This window comes from Struthio camelus, chromosome Z, assembly GCF_040807025.1.
Source record: "Struthio camelus isolate bStrCam1 chromosome Z, bStrCam1.hap1, whole genome shotgun sequence".
NCBI classification, from domain to species: domain Eukaryota; kingdom Metazoa; phylum Chordata; class Aves; order Struthioniformes; family Struthionidae; genus Struthio; species Struthio camelus.
This window is the reverse complement of record NC_090982.1, coordinates 4964619-4980436: the sequence shown is the minus strand read 5'-3', so window position 1 is coordinate 4980436 and position 15818 is coordinate 4964619. Positions and strand designations below refer to the sequence as shown.

The following is a 15818-nucleotide window of genomic DNA, read 5'->3' as shown; positions in this document are numbered from 1 at the left end:
AAGACTGACACCCTAAGTCCAGCATCACACCGTCTCCTCCTGGGTGCTGCTTCTGCCTATCCTGAAGCCAATGTTAAGCCCTATTCCTTCTGCTGCAGACTCCTGCTTCTCTCAAGCTCCATAATTGTCTCATGTCCAGGCTCCTGGTTCCCGCACCTTCTTGCAGTGTCACATGTACCTTAACTCTCACTTCCCTCTCCAACTATGCTCCAGTGCCTTTTATTTAACCAAAAATTCCATCATCGAATCTGCTTCCTGTTTCCCTCTCTGTTCCTGTTGCCCCACTGTTTAGGAACCAGACAAAAGGACACAGGGAACAGTCTAATGAGCTGTAAGTCTATGTACTGAAGATGGTTTCCATCTTCCTATTAGATTTCCATCACCTTTCAGGGCAGATAAATTATAACCAAGGCTTTTTAGTTTTGTTTTTGAGATGAAACTTTGCTTGGAACTAGTTTGGCACTGCTTGTCCCTCATGGCTTGGAGTGTCCCATGAAGAACCAACTGACATATATGATGTAACCCATGAGTTACACAAGCTTGAAGAACAGGCATGCAAGAACCAGCAGGCCAACTTACCTGAAGAAAGGGTACTCGCACAGCTAGTCTGATCCCACTAATGACAATGAGAGGATGGCCAGTGTTCATTAGCACAACTTTTGGTCCATTATTGCTGGTGTCATAACAGCGTCAGGAGACCTGTTAGGCAGTTGGTTTGTTGGCACTGATTGATCTTACTCATTTGTAACTCCTGTGAGCTTGACAGAAAATTTTAACCAGCAGTATGAACACTATTTGCATATGTCTTGCTTAAAAGAGTTAGATTCAAAATGATTTCACGACATTTAACACAGTTACATATCTTTTAATTCAGGATATTTGAATTTAGCTACATCAACTAGGCTTGATTTGAAAAGTAATCTTCCACAGTGTTCTTTTCTTTTAATGACTTTAACAGTTAGTGTCAGTCTCTCTTCACAAACAGCTGAAATACCATTTAATTATACACAGATCTAATAGTCTAAGATACATCTGATATCACTAAAAAAAAAATACTGAACAGTGCTGATGGATGAAGAAAGAAAAGGAATTAACCGCTTAATTGTTAGAAATATATATCTATCTCAAAAATTACAAAAAGAAAAAAATGTGTTCTGTGGGAAAGAGCCAGAGATACACATATACATTCTACTTCCACATCCACCTGCACACCCATATGCACATGCACATGTACACATGAATTAGATCAGACAAGTGAGTATTTTTTTTTCCTCTGGGATAATATTGTGTTATAACTTTTTATTATAATATATCTGTGTTAAAAGAAGAAAACTTACTAAAACAGAAAAGAAACAACTGCTGCTTTAAAATCTTCAACTTCATTTGGCTAGACCATGGAAAATGCTGCCTCTCTTCAGCATGAAATACACAAAGAATCAGCCTTGATCATTTTGGATTTAAATGTATATCACTACTGCGTTCTTATTACTGATTTGATTTGCTTTGCCCTTGGACTTCTTTGCATAACTGCTGAAAATATCTTTAATTTCTTCCAATGTATAGGAAAAAAAGCTTTATTACTGACCACTTGTTTATATTGGGTGCTGTCCCCTTCTCAAAGCACCTGAAACACAGCATGTGATAGAAGCATATTCCTGTTTTATACATAGTACATCCTATTACACAGTGCTTGCAAGTATCTCCTGCCCTCCACTTCTACTCTTCTGAAGAGAGAATGAAAAACCAACTTGTGCTCACAGCTTTTCAGAGAGCCTAGGTGCAATGTTTTCCCTTCTAGAGGCATAAAAGAGGAGGAAAAGCTGCTCTTCTTAACAACATCTTCCTTGGGGGAAGTTAAAAGGCACATGGTGAGCTCTGAGACTTCTCTCCTAGAAAATAAAAGAAACCTGAAGAACAGATAGAAGAAGCAGGAAGTGAAAGGCTCCAGAACGTGTAGTTTATTCAACTTGGAGTACAAGGTGATAAAATATTCCTTTCCATGGTTTTGGAAAGGAAGCAGCTTGAGTCCTTGGATCTTTATCTATCTAGATCGCTCTGCCTGAAAGAAGGCTGGCCTTTGCTGGGAAGAAGATACAAGGAACTCTGACACATAAGAACAAAGACCTGAGAGGCTAATGTTAACAGAGACATAATACTACTGCTATAGGGTACCATTCCCCAAGGAACCTGTGTCCTATACACAGAGCTACAGGCATTTTCTTACACAATCACTATTGACAGTGTTACCCCTTGGGCTATTGCATGTGTTTACTAGTTGTCTGTACGTCCCTTTAGAGTTATGAATTAATTGTTTTCCTCATCTCTCCCTTTCATGATCTTAACGAGTGCATTGGCCAGAAGATTTGAATATCTTGTAGGGTACAATTTTTTGCTGCTTAGAGTTTGCGTTCTCAGAGAAAACTCAAGCCTTTAGAAGTACCCACCTTCTCTGAGAGCTGATGGAAACCACCAATTTCACTGCTGTGTGTTAGCAAATCAAAACTTGGTTTGGTAGTCCCTAGGACTCCCCTCCCAAGAGAAGCTCAGCGAGGTTATATTAATATCTGTTTCAGGTTATATATATCACTGAAGTGTACTGCTAATCCTACGTTCCCACAGAGCGAAAGTTCATTACAAAATCCCATATTACAGAGACAAAGCAATGAAAATTATTAAATCTTTAATTCCTGAAGGCAATTCTGGTATCCCAGCAGTCTTCCACGTTCTGAAGTAAGGCTGGCTATGGTCTCAATCAGCTAAAATGATTCCACCTGTATTACCCTGAACCTTAACACCAACAATATCTCTTAATAATTAAGTTAAGTACCAGACTCAAAAAACTTTTCTAAGACAAGAAAAACAAGACCTGACTGAAGGACTAGGAAGGTAAGAAAACAAAATAAAAAATGAAAAAAAACAGAATCCCAGAACCATATGAAACTGAGGTAAAACACAAGCTGGAGGATAACTAGAAGCATACATAATTGTTAGGATCAAGAAAGATTTCCTCAGCAGGATGAAATTGGGGCTTTTGCATACTATCACATTTAAACTACAGTTCTGATTACATATCCTGAGGAATCACATAAATCAGGACCTGTGATTAACAACCAAAATAAGATTCTGTCTACAGGTGGTCCTGAGGAAATTACTGCTGAAGCTGGGATTCTTCCGAACTAGCTCCAACAGGACACTGCCGCTTCCACCTCTGTGAGAGGAGGTAATATGACACTTCAATGTAGTGTTACCACATTCCAGACATTATTCTTGTTGGGGTATCAAATCTCAAGCATAGGAGAAGAAGAAATGGCCCATAGCATGAGATGGTTAGATGATGGCTGAATACATCTTTACTAAATACAGAAATACTTGTTGGGAGATTTTCTGCCAAAGGCCCAGTCCTGTCATTGGGAGGTACTGTATTTCATCATCACCTAGCACACTTAAGTTTGGCTTTTAGGCTCTATATGGTATTTTAAATAAATAACAAAGCCAGTTCCACAGATGTAAAATGCCCAGATGCCAGGCAGCTCTTAGCCTGGCATGTAGGTAAAAAGAAAAGGGTGCCCATAAAGCCAGTCACGTCTCTCTTACATAGGGTTTGGGCTTCATACCTGCCACCACATCAGCAAAGCTAACAAAAATAGCAAGAAAAAGTGCTCAAAGAGAAAATATAAGCTGGAGTACAACTCCACGTTTTTCTCACCAAAATAAGCAACCAAATGAGTACATTCTGCACTTCTCTGTGACTGGTTCAGCTCCTGGGTTGGAATGAGCTCTTCTGATTATGCTCTGGAATTTTGGCTGGTCAAACACAAATTCTCTAAGGTTCCACTCTGCATTACAGAGTCATATAATGCAGAGTATTATCTCCTTTGCTTCATAAAGTGTGCTGGACTTGAAAATGAAACATAAAACTTTATTAAATTGAAAGATAGTTTTAGAAAAAGGAAAATATCCCTCCACAGATAAGTTTTGCAAACACACTGAGATTCATGTAATTACAAAAAAGCTTATTCAAAAGTAATTCTAAATGACTGGGTACAAATTCTGGTTCATCTTTGGACTGTGCTCTAGTTAAGACTCAAAACAGTATATAGGAAGTAGCTTAACAAAATGGAGAATAAATGATTTTATACTTAAAATACTACTTTTTTTCATTTATCTAGTGCCACTTTGATCTTTCTGCACAAAATTCCATAGACTTCATCTTTACATTAATTTTTAAAATATAGCACTGCAGTGCTGCCCAGCTGTGAGAACGCTAGCTGGGAGTTTACAGCAGTAAAATTCAAGAGCACTGTATTGGCTACAGCTCCATCTCCAACAAAGCCAAGACCCAGGCACTTTAGAGAATGGTACAAGAAACCCTTTAATAAGTAACTGATGTTACTTATTAACTGATTCCAGGCAGTTAGGATCCACATCTATTTGTTTAGCTTTCTTCCAAAGATGTACACATTTCTCTTCTTCTTTAAAATGAGGCTACTAAGCTCAGCAGTATCTGTTGCAATGAATCCCACAAGTTAGTTATATTCTGCTTAAGTGCCAGCCTCCAAAAAAAAAGGCATCTCTGTGCCTTCGAATCCCCAAAGAGTTAACCTGATTGCAAAGAGCATTAAAGGAGGTAGGAACACCTCAATTCATTCCCTGAAAGCAAAGGATAAGGCTACTTGCATAATTCTAAGGATGCAGAAAAGTCTCCACCTTAGTTATATCCAATGTTCACAGATAAAAGCCCTTTGTCTCTGTAATCTCTACTATTTGCACTTCTGCAGCCAAGCCCTGTGTAAGCAAGCAGGCAAGCAAATCAGAATATACCACAACATGAGCTCAGAGAGGTTTGTTGTTACTGTTCAGTGACTGCGGCACTTCTATTTCACATGTTGCAATCACTGGATATTATACTAGATTTGCTTCTGATACAGTCCCAACAGTAAACATAGGTTATTCAGTTGGGTGGGAAGACAGCAGCAGGGTTCAGCACTTCCTAAGGAAAGAATGATCTTTCACACTAACAAAACTGTGCAAAATTCATTAGAAGGCAAAGAATATACAGGTATGTTCCACTTGATTCCCATTTATTCAACTATATCTCTCTTGTGAGCGTCTCGCTGTAAGTATTACGCTAGCACTTTTTTTTTTTTTTTTTTAAAGAAAGCCTCTTATCAGGGCATATTTAACATAGAAGACTGAACTTACTGCAGTCGACCCTTCCAGGCTGCCCACAGATGTGTTAGTTAAGTTGGACTGAGTACAGGAGAAAAAAATATGTATTATTCAGGTGTGAAAAGCAGGCTATACTGCTGAACACTGTTCAGATGCAATGGAGAGGAGCACTCAGGACTTCCAGTCCTAACCCTTAAACTGCTTATCTTCACCATATCTTCCTCCCAATTACCAAATTAAAACCTCTTTTTCCCAGAAAGAAAAAAACTTTAAGGTGAATGAGAGGGATCCCTTTTCTGAGAGTGGCAGGGCATATCAAATTACATGACAGAGCAGTGCACTTATAAGGTATTTCAGGAGAATGTTGACTATAGCTGCTTTTGTTTTTTATTTTTTGCTTTTTTTCTGTAGTGTAGAGATACTGAGTAGATTTTCTGTCAGTCATATAAGTATGAATTCAAAGAAAAGCCATCAGCATTGCAGAGCTAAATTTGGATTCCCACTAATGTAATTGATACCAGAATCTGTCCCATTGTCAACTAATTATGGGTCACAATGAAGTACAAACTGCCTAATCAGCTGGACGACACAACCACAACCGGGTGCCTGTAAATACAAGGCATTTGGGATTGCTGACAAGGCATTGGGTGGCCTGGTGAGAGGTTGGGGACATTAAAGTCTCAAAGTCTTCTGTGATTCCAGAGTGTCTTAATATTCCATTGTACTTGGAAACAATCCACATTACTGAGAAACAAAACAAAAAGAAAATAACACTGCAGCTAATACAGTTTCATTTCAGAATGATAAATCTGGAGGTCAGCTTAGGGACCTGAACTTCAGTGAAGCCTTAGCAGCAGGAACATGGTCTGTCATCATTCATGGCTAAAGAGGTTCTCATCCCTAATGGAGGAGCTAGAGCTAATATGAAGCCGACTCTTTTTTTCGTAGTAATCCGTGTCAGATGACATAGCAGCATATTCAGGGTTAAGAACATTGACAGTGCTGGGAGGCATCTGTGAAAATAACTGTGGTTCTCCACTTTCCTGTTTCTCAACTTCCTTCTCAACTTTTCCCTTCCTATGGCTGAACAAGCAGGTTCAGCTCACAAGGGCTGTCATGTCCTTAAGCTCTGCAGTAAGTAAGAAATTGAGTTTTGCTTCTCTTCAATGCGTAGCTTTTTAGTGACACATCCTGGTTGTCATCTCTTTCTGTAAAACAAGAAGAGGGAATTAAAAAGCAAAAGGCATTCATTATAAAATGTGCAAACATGTATTTACAATTACCATTTCTGCATCTCTGCACACTCATGCAGTTTCATATGCCACCGTGCTTCTGCTCCTCTCTGTCATTTTCAATGACAATGAACACAACTGGGAATCAGCATGCAGCATTTTGTCATTTTTGACAACTTTAATACCTTACTAATTCCCTAGCCATGTCGACAAATGGTGTGGCATCCCACATAAAAGAAATAAATCACCTGCAAAAACTCTGTGAGATTGGAAACCTTTTTACTTAATGTAAGAAAAGGCATTCCAAATGTTGCCATTGAAGTTGCAGCTAAGAGAAAACATGCAGATACATTCTTTACCTAGTTACTTCCACCTACAGTCCAACATCCATGGTAAAACTTCTCTAGGGCTTTATCAGAACTGCAGAGTTTGTCTCTTGGATAGGGTCTTGGACCATTCACAGACCCCACTAGTACCACTAACTAGAGTTTGTAATCCACTGCTGGATTTGATTTGGTTTGATTTGACTTGATTTACAGGTATTTCCATATAAACTGTCTGATATCTGCCTATCCCTTTTATAAAATTCTTCATCCTTGTCAGTGCAATTTCTGGAAAGTTTTATCAGGTGATCTGTTGCTTATCTAACTTTCTGTGAGAATTCAAATGTGAAAATCTGATTTGCTCAAACTAAGATCAGCTCTTCTGTGTAACTGAGCCTTTGGGGCAACAGACTCATATTAAGGTCTTACAGCTCTCATCACTTTCTCTGAACCATTCTACAAGTTATTTCCTATGGATTTCGGCTCAATATCAAGGCAAAACACATGTAAGTAAGCAAAGAAGTCCCAGATTCAGTTTATACTCCAACAACAATCCACATATATGGCACAAAAATGTGCCATTTGGGGTAAAAGTTGAAGGGCTGAAGTACTTGAGGGTGGTCAGAACTATGTAGGATATCTGCTTTCACAAACACACAACGAAGGAAATATAGTCCCTTTAGGCCTATTTCCCTAGTGTCTCCAGACCTCCAGACCTTGCATTTCCCCTGGCTAATATATTTACCAAGTTATTAGGAGTTTATGAAATTCTTTTTAGCTTGCTTGAATAATTTTTTATCATTTATAAGATGATTAATACCTCATGTAAAGGGTTTCCTGATTATCTTACATCTATGTATTACTCTGTATTTAATTGATCATTTCTTCATTTAAGATGTAGAATCGCAGGGATTTTTCCCTTCTGGTGCTTTAATTAGTTTTATTTCTGGTTGTTTCATAAACTTCTATAGCATCAGCTGTTATATGTTCATAATTTTGCTGTTACAAAGCAAAAGAATGGAGTGGTGTCATTTGCAGCCATTATAAAGGCAGTGGTAACTAGTACAGTAATCTGTACTCTCTACAGTGATCCATACAGCAATCTGAAACAGTAGTTGGTTCTTTCTCTGAATTGTTGAATACTCATGGAAAAAAATGTCCCTTTTTCCCTTAATTTTTTTTTTTTTTAAACAGGTGCAATTAGGATTATCCCTTCAGAGCAGCAAACACCAAATGCAGAACTTTGCACAATTCAATATACTGTTGGATGGCTTCTATTGCTTTTATGCACAATCAGATACAAAATGCTTACCCCAACAACTAGGCTAAGAAATACTAAGGAGTAACAAATAATTCACTAGTACATCAACTACCTGATAACTAGCTCCAAAATAGACACTGAGAAGATGTTAAAATCCACCAGCACCCAGTTTGGGCTGAAGCCCTCTGGAAGCTCTTCCCGGAGGGGGGAATCACAGGCCCTGACACCACCCTTTACTAACAAGGCCTAGCACCATTTCAAAAGTTGATTTTCCCAGACAAGGTTCTCCAGTGCAGTCGCTGGCCTTTCCTGACTGGCTTGCACTCTGAACCGTCTCCACAGGGTGGTGCCAGACTTTTTGCTATGGAGCGAGGAAGCACACACATTGCAGAAACTAGGATTGCCACTTGTTCAGCTTCTTCCCCAGAAAAATACACTACAGACAGGAAAAAACTAAAATATGCTCAGGAAGGGAGGACTCCTTGCCAAAATCTATGTTTCCTTCCCAGCTTTTGACTACTTCTTTTATTTCCCCTATTTGTAGTCAGCCACTAGCAGCTTATCTTGTTAGGAAACAGGATAATGCAGACAGTAGCAGAGTCACATTAAACTTGGCCATTCTCCTTCAGGAGCAGTGGGAGACAAACTCTGCCTCCCAGTAAAATAACAAAACATCAAAAATAAAAAATTCCTTATGCAAAATCTGTTTCATTTTTCAGTCAAAGAGAAAAATATAGGAGATTAGACAAAAGCATCCAGGCAAAGCGAAAGAATATGTGCCTAGGTTATCTACGCACAAGATGTAAATTAGAGGGCTTTAACACAATTGCCATCACCGTGTGTGTCTGAAATATTTGAGCATCGATAAAGTGCAGCTGTGAGTGTTTCACTGCCAAAGTGTCATGGAGCCTGAGCCTACAATGCCACCTCAGGTATTTTTTACTGAGACAGAAGGTATCTTTTATATCAGTACAAGTTGTCACCAAGTCTGTCTCTCCCTCCATATCTGCAGTTTTGTTTCATTTTCTTTCGTGTTCATGACCTCTTCCATCCACTGCCTTCCCCCTCACTCCTATGTCACTAAGCTCTACCTCTCTCCATGACAATATTGCTGGAAATGGCTCTGCAGTTTTCTCCCTGCTTCCACTTAAAAGAGCTTTCTGTTGCAATACCTGCTTGTCTTTGGTTTTGGAAATGACATAAGGGTAGAAAATGTTAAAATTTAACAACATCATCATCCTGATACATACAATTTTTCTGTATGTACCTACATTATTATCTGTAAATGAAGGACACAGAAACACACAAACATGGCCACACTGTACTACTACAGGTATGTGCATAAGCTTTTACTGATTTCAGTGACTGAAAATGAACCAGAAACTTTTTTTAAGACCATGATCCGTAGAACAGTGAATTGGTATGTGTTTTGTGAGACTGACCTTCTACTTTTTGTTGTTTCTAAAGGAATTTACAATATAGAAGAAAAATAAATAGTACATGATTTATCATAGAGACTGATATAATTAAGAAGCTGGCAAGGAAAAGGTTAGTTTCAGTCAAAATTCTGCTGAGAATGAGAGGAAACATTACATTTAAAGACTCCATTTGAAAACCTCTGCTGGGCAGCAGGACATTGCATTCTTTATGAAACAGCACCTGTTGTTTGGTATTTTATAGAACAAAGTGCATTTACTTGCCAGTCTCTCCCACTGAGATAATTAAAAATTAATCATCCACTCTACTCAAAGTCTGCTGGCAAGTCTCACACTGCTTCTCATAGGCACTAGGGAATGTTATTAGGCAAGGAGGCTGAACCTGGCCGCCTGATGGCACGAGCCTGCCACTGCTCCATGTCCCCAGGTCTAACCAGCAGCAAGGCAGAGAATGTATTCCTAGCATGCACACATATAAACACATGTATATAACACATATGTACATAGCTGGCCACACAGATCAACACAGACAGACACACGAAGTACTCACAAAAGCACAAACAGCACCAACAGCCTCATCCTGTTCCCCTCTCTGGCTGATCAGGAGGAAGGCCCATTAGTAGAACATAAATACACACATGTGCAATGTGAATCCCTCCAGCAGCTGGGCTTAGACAGCCTCAGTCCACTCCGTTGTTGTCCCTGGATCCTCAGCCTCCCAAGTTGCCAGCACCTGGACACGTGCCTTCCTCCGATGCCACAGTCCCTCTCCAGCTGGTAGTACAGACCCCATCACTCAAGTCTCTCTCTTTCTCTCTCATACACACACCCTGTGGATCTGTCCATCAGCTGGCCTTGACCATGTAGTCCATCAAGCAGCTGATCCTACATCCTTGCTCTTCCAGGTCCCTCACCCCTAGACACACACACACGCACACAAAGAGGTTTCAGTTGATCCTCAGTTCCCATGGCCTCTCCCTGTCAGTTGGCAGGGACCCCCAATCCCTCCAGTAGCCAGTTCCATTGGGGTCTCGCCCTTAGAGACACACACACACCCCAGGCTCCCAGGTCACTTCACCTATTCACTGGCTGATCCAGCCTGATGTTCACTAGCGATTGCACACTGACTTGCCTACCTGCGCTCGCTCCCATTGCTGCCACCACAGACACACAGGCACTCTGAGCCCTCATCTGACTCCAGTTGCTGGCACGCAGACCTCCACATACATGTGCACACAGAACAGAGAGTCCCTCCCCTAGGAAGATAGTTGGAAAGGAATTTTGGTAAGATACAGGGTAAACTGTGATGATTAAGCGCAGGGCACAACCAACAAGTGTACTCATCGGGTGCTGGTTCACGCTCAGCCAGCCCCTTATACCCCTAGTTTTCCATGTTTGTTACTCCCTAAATCACCTAAATACCTCCTTTTCTCTGCCTTTATAGTGTCTGTCCTAAACACCCCATGATAAGCTTTATGGAATCCTTAAACGCTCCCCCACTGCATCCCTCCGTGGTTTCCACCCCCCAGGCAGTGACCGCCTTGGTCCCACAGGTGCTCCTGCCATGGGAGGAGAATCCATCTTGCTGGGTTTCATACCTGGACCCATGGGGCTGGTGCCCTGCTGGGGCAGCCCTGGAAGAGCCAGACAGGGTGTCCATTCTCTAAGTAGGTCATCTGGGTTCCCCCACCTGCTGTTTTGCCTCCACTCTCCTCTGTGCTTGTGTAGATGAGCTTTATCCCCTAACCTAACAAATCTTAACACACAGTCTCACTCCATTTAAGTCAGTGGAGAACTCCCTCTCTAATCTCAAAAGAGATTTAGCTCATTATTTTTACAGTGGTGCACAGCAGTTACATAGGCACTGCCTTCAACAAGCTGAAAACTATGTCTTTCTTAGTCTTTCTTGAGACTTCCTAGTTTGTGCTTGTCTGGGACTTTATTGTTCATTTTAATTGGAGAAAAACACAGAGGTATGTTCTTGACTAATAATTATCTATTAAAAGCAAATGGAGGTATTTCCCAAACAGGAGAAATAGCAAGTAGTTATTAGTTGACTCTTCTGACAAGGCAAGAAGACTAGAATTGCTGATTCTTTGGCTTAAGGCACTACTATACCCAGCCCCAAGGGGGTATTAGAAGATAAAGTAGACAGAGTAGACAGACAAATTAGGAAATGAGACAGAGAGACACAGACAGGCACGTACAAATATATTTTTTAATGTTTAAAACTTTAAAAATCTTTCTGCACTGATGGAATGCCCCAAAACAGTTAACAGAAGCTATCAATACCAGAGCCTGGACTTAACTCCATTTTTCTTTTGGACTTGCACTTCCTCCTGAAAAGCAGTTAAAAAAAATCCACACTACTATTCTCTATTACTGCATTCAGACTTATTGCTACTCTAAAAGCTGGACTGCACGATTAACTCAAAACATAAAGGCACAAACAAGTGCTATTCTTCGAAGACAAAACGCCAAGGAGAAAACAGAATAGATCAAGACCCAGTTTGTGTGCTGAATATGCCCACAGACCACTGTGTCAAGGAGAACTTAACACAGAACTGACTTCTAAGGAACTTGAAGAGAAACCATTTGTTATTCTGTGCAAGCCCGTAAACCACTTTCTCATTTGCTGCAGTTACCTTAGCAGGCACTTAGTAAGCAACACTTTGTAAGCAAAGAAGGTCTGTCTATTTCCAAAGTATTTGTGGATGTCACAGAAGGATGCATTCCTGGATATTTTTAAGGAAGCACCACCATTATTTCCTAGAAGAGGGGAAAAAATGCAACATAATCTTAAACATAATCTTAAACCAGTTACTATTTTTCTGATGAATGTCTACTCCTTTCCACTCCCTGCTGCTTCAACATGCATGTCAGACACATTCAGCCCATAACTCTACAGCTAGCAATTTCAATTTCTGCTTCTCAGTCCCTTCTAAAGCAGGAAAAGAAAGCAAAAATATCAAACAGCTTACAGAGTTTGTGAGTAGCTGAAGAAATCCCTCTCTAACAGGACAAATACATCTCTGCAGAAGTCCTGATCAAGTCTGAACAGACTACCTGAAGAATGCATTCCCCAGTAAAGAACCATGTTATTCTAAGAAAATGGTGTTTCTATCCTTGTGTGAGTCAAATATGGAACAGATAAAACATAAGGCATAAAAAAATGAAGACATAGTCTTAGAACATGTATTTGATGGGATCCACTGTCTCTCAAAAGCTCATGGCAAAGTGGGTGAAGTAAGATTAATAATTATAACAATATGCTGTTAAGGACATTAAAAAAAAATGCAGTAATCACCTTCATAAAAACTAGGGCTACTCTGAAGATTCAAATCCTTACTCAATCCCTGTGCCCCTACTGTATTTCCAATTCCAATTCCAAACGCAGCATAACTGAGTTTTCCATTCTTCCCTCTTAGCTCCTGTTACTGACAGTACACAAACCTTGTGATGGCATGACAAAGATGTGTTTCAGTCCTTGACAACTGTTTTAAACCCTACAAGGGTTTAAGACACGGACAAAATTGCCTCAGCAGAGAAGTGAGTAGGGGAAATGCATTACCTCCTGATGAGCACGGAGACCCTGCCCAGAGGTATCCAGCAACTTGGAAGACACAATCATTTACCAGACAAAAAGGGGATGCCAGCAACAGATGCCATACACATCTGGCTTGTCCTAACTTACTGACTCAGAAAACAGCCTTCAGTGACAGTCTGTCACCCACTCAAAATACCTCCAGCCATTGCAACCCAAGAAACCCAAACTGCTGTGATGCCCTGACTTAATCATATTGCAGGAACTTAGTATCCATATAATAATCTTATGAATAAACACACTATGTTGAACATGAAGGCAACATATAATCACTTCTAATTTGTGGTTCCTAATCACAAGGTTCTTCTGGAGCAGACACAAGCATCTTTGGATCATATTTTTCCTGTGTACTCTCATACAATGAAAGGAAAGCCACAACCAAGGGGAATTCCATATAGACACAGAGATGACAAGACTCCGGAGGCTCTCTGATGTACCTATTAAGCTAATTCACAGTCTTTCAGTTGTTCAAATGAGAACCACAAAATAAGCCAACGTACAAGCATAAGTTGTTAAAGAATATTCACAATCTGTTTGAAAGCACGAATTATGACCTTTTCAGTGTTGTTCTTTCCAAGAAGATTTCAACAAATGACAAATAATCATCACATGAACAAAATTCTTAGTATCTTGGTCACTAAAGAGACTGTTTACTATGGAACAACACAGATAAAGCAGTCCAAGAACCAGTGTTGCAGAACTAATCTATCTATAATGCTGAAGCCACACTGGTAACAGTAAAATATTTGCAGATTTCTTTTCTTTTTGGGGCTTTTTTAATTGAGAGCCATGCCTTGAATCTCATATATGAAATATATGAATTATTTTTTCTTAAGTTATTAATTTTTTTTTTAGTTGTCTCTGTCTCTGTATACTCACAGAAGAAATGACAGACTGTGAATTACTTTCCAATAGGTAAATTGATCATTTGATTATTTCCTTTGTTAGATTTTGGAACGTCTTTTACGGGAATGATGCTTAATTACCTCGATGAAGAGGACTAACTGAATCCCTCCAACAATCTGTTTGGCTTCAGGGTAGTTATTCTGAAGTTAAACATGGCCTGATGTTCAGAGAACTATAATAATCCTAGCTGATTACTCCTGAATTTGTATGGCAACATTTGCAGGATGCAGATAATACTCCTGTCTGCACATGTAATCCCTTATCACTGATGACAAACAGAGTTTATTAACCGGCTCAAGTGGCAGCAGGATCAGGAAATTATGCTGTGAAATGCACATGTCAGCAAGATTAGATTCAGGTAGATACACAGAACATGCTTTTGCCTGACTGATTTGCTTAAATATCATAAGATGTTCTTACTTTGTTCTCCTTCACCTTCTGTGTGTTTTTGTCTGCAACTAACTGAACAGAAGTCCTTCTGCAGTGGGGTTTGGCGCAACTTACCCTATTCAATGGACTTAAAATTTGCTGGTCTTGGCACTGAGGTCATACAGAAAGAAAAAGCAAACAGTAACACTATCTTTGGTATGCAATTTTGCATCTCCTTTTCAGAAGATGTTATGTTTCCTACTATGAACTACAATGTGGTTATATAGAGCAGATATTTTACACAGATCATTTAATATACTACTGGTTCTATTTAAAAGGAACAATAATTACAGTTTTCCCTATTTTTTCCAAGTCTGCAGATTTTGCTAGTTGGTACTAGACTTTTCTTTCGGCAATTAGAAAAATGGGGATTGCTCTTTCTCAGCCTTCTGGCTGGACTGAGATTAGAGAGGATAGCAAGAGCCTAATCCAAAACTCAGCAAGACTAATGGGAAGAGTTAGTCAATAGGTAATAATCTCTTCGAAGTACAAATGGGTTGTTTGTTATTAAAAAATGAAATGTGGACTAATTTGGAGAATTAGTTTCGTTCAACAGCCTGTAATTCACACTCATTAGCTACACTTTACAACAGGATTTATTTAGAGTATTGTCCACCAGTAAGAGAAACCTGTATTTACATACCCACAAAAGAGAGAAAATTGCATCAGAGCACAAGACACATAGCAGCTAATCCGAAACACCAAACAGAACCACCCAAAAACCTCTGACGAATCAAGGACATACAGAAAATTGCCAGCTAGCATATCTTTCAACCTTCCTGTTCTTCACATTTTATGTTTGGATACAGTGCAAGTAAAGCAGCTGATGTGATAAAAATAGTCATTAAAAGCATGCATGCCACAAATGATATATTCACAAAATATGCCACTGCAGTGTACTTGTAACTTGGATTTCTTGGAGCATCAAAGTTAAGAATCTTCTTTTTTGGAATGTCAAGTTTAATATAAGAGCTCTCATTTTTCCTTGATTTCTTGCAGGAAGAGGAGGAAATGAGAAAGATATCATTTCTTCAGATATCACTGCTTTTTTGTTCTATTAGCAATCAGATCTGTTTGTACAGACATTCTGGTCATTTGTACAATGTAAAAAAAATATTGTTGGAGATTATCACCGTATCTTGTTGAAGTCAAAACACTGGAGGGGGGAGGTTGCTTTATTTCTTTATTTCTAGGGGTTTTTTTAAGAAGAAAAATAAATACTGCTAGCTACTGTTGACAAGCCTTGCCTGAACAGAGACTCCTTTACGAAAGCAAACAATTGAAAAAAAAAAAAAAAAAGATAATGACACCTACTTAAAAGCTGGCTTAGCTAATTTTTATCTACTTTTAGATAATTTACAGACAAATAGCCATTTTGCCACTTTGAAATGAGTAGCAGACCAATTTTCAGCTATGGGCAACAACTTCTTAGGAAAACTCTTGTGAATTTGTGTAATA

General features: G+C 39.4%; 1 protein-coding gene across 4 annotated transcripts in view; it reads right to left on the bottom strand.

Moving 5' to 3' along the window:
- Positions 1–844: 844 nt before the first annotated feature.
- MOB3B (MOB kinase activator 3B) overlaps positions 845–15818 on the bottom strand; it is a 93899-nt gene continuing 78925 nt past the window's right edge. For 3 of the 4 annotated variants that reach the window (XM_068928363.1, XM_068928364.1, XM_009679973.2), the window contains exon 4: positions 845–6377. In XM_068928363.1, coding sequence (XP_068784464.1) covers positions 6348–6377 — 30 coding nt within the window. In that variant the 3' untranslated portion in view covers positions 845–6347. The remainder of the gene's footprint in view (positions 6378–15818) is intronic. The other variant, XM_068928367.1, reaches the window with a different exon arrangement.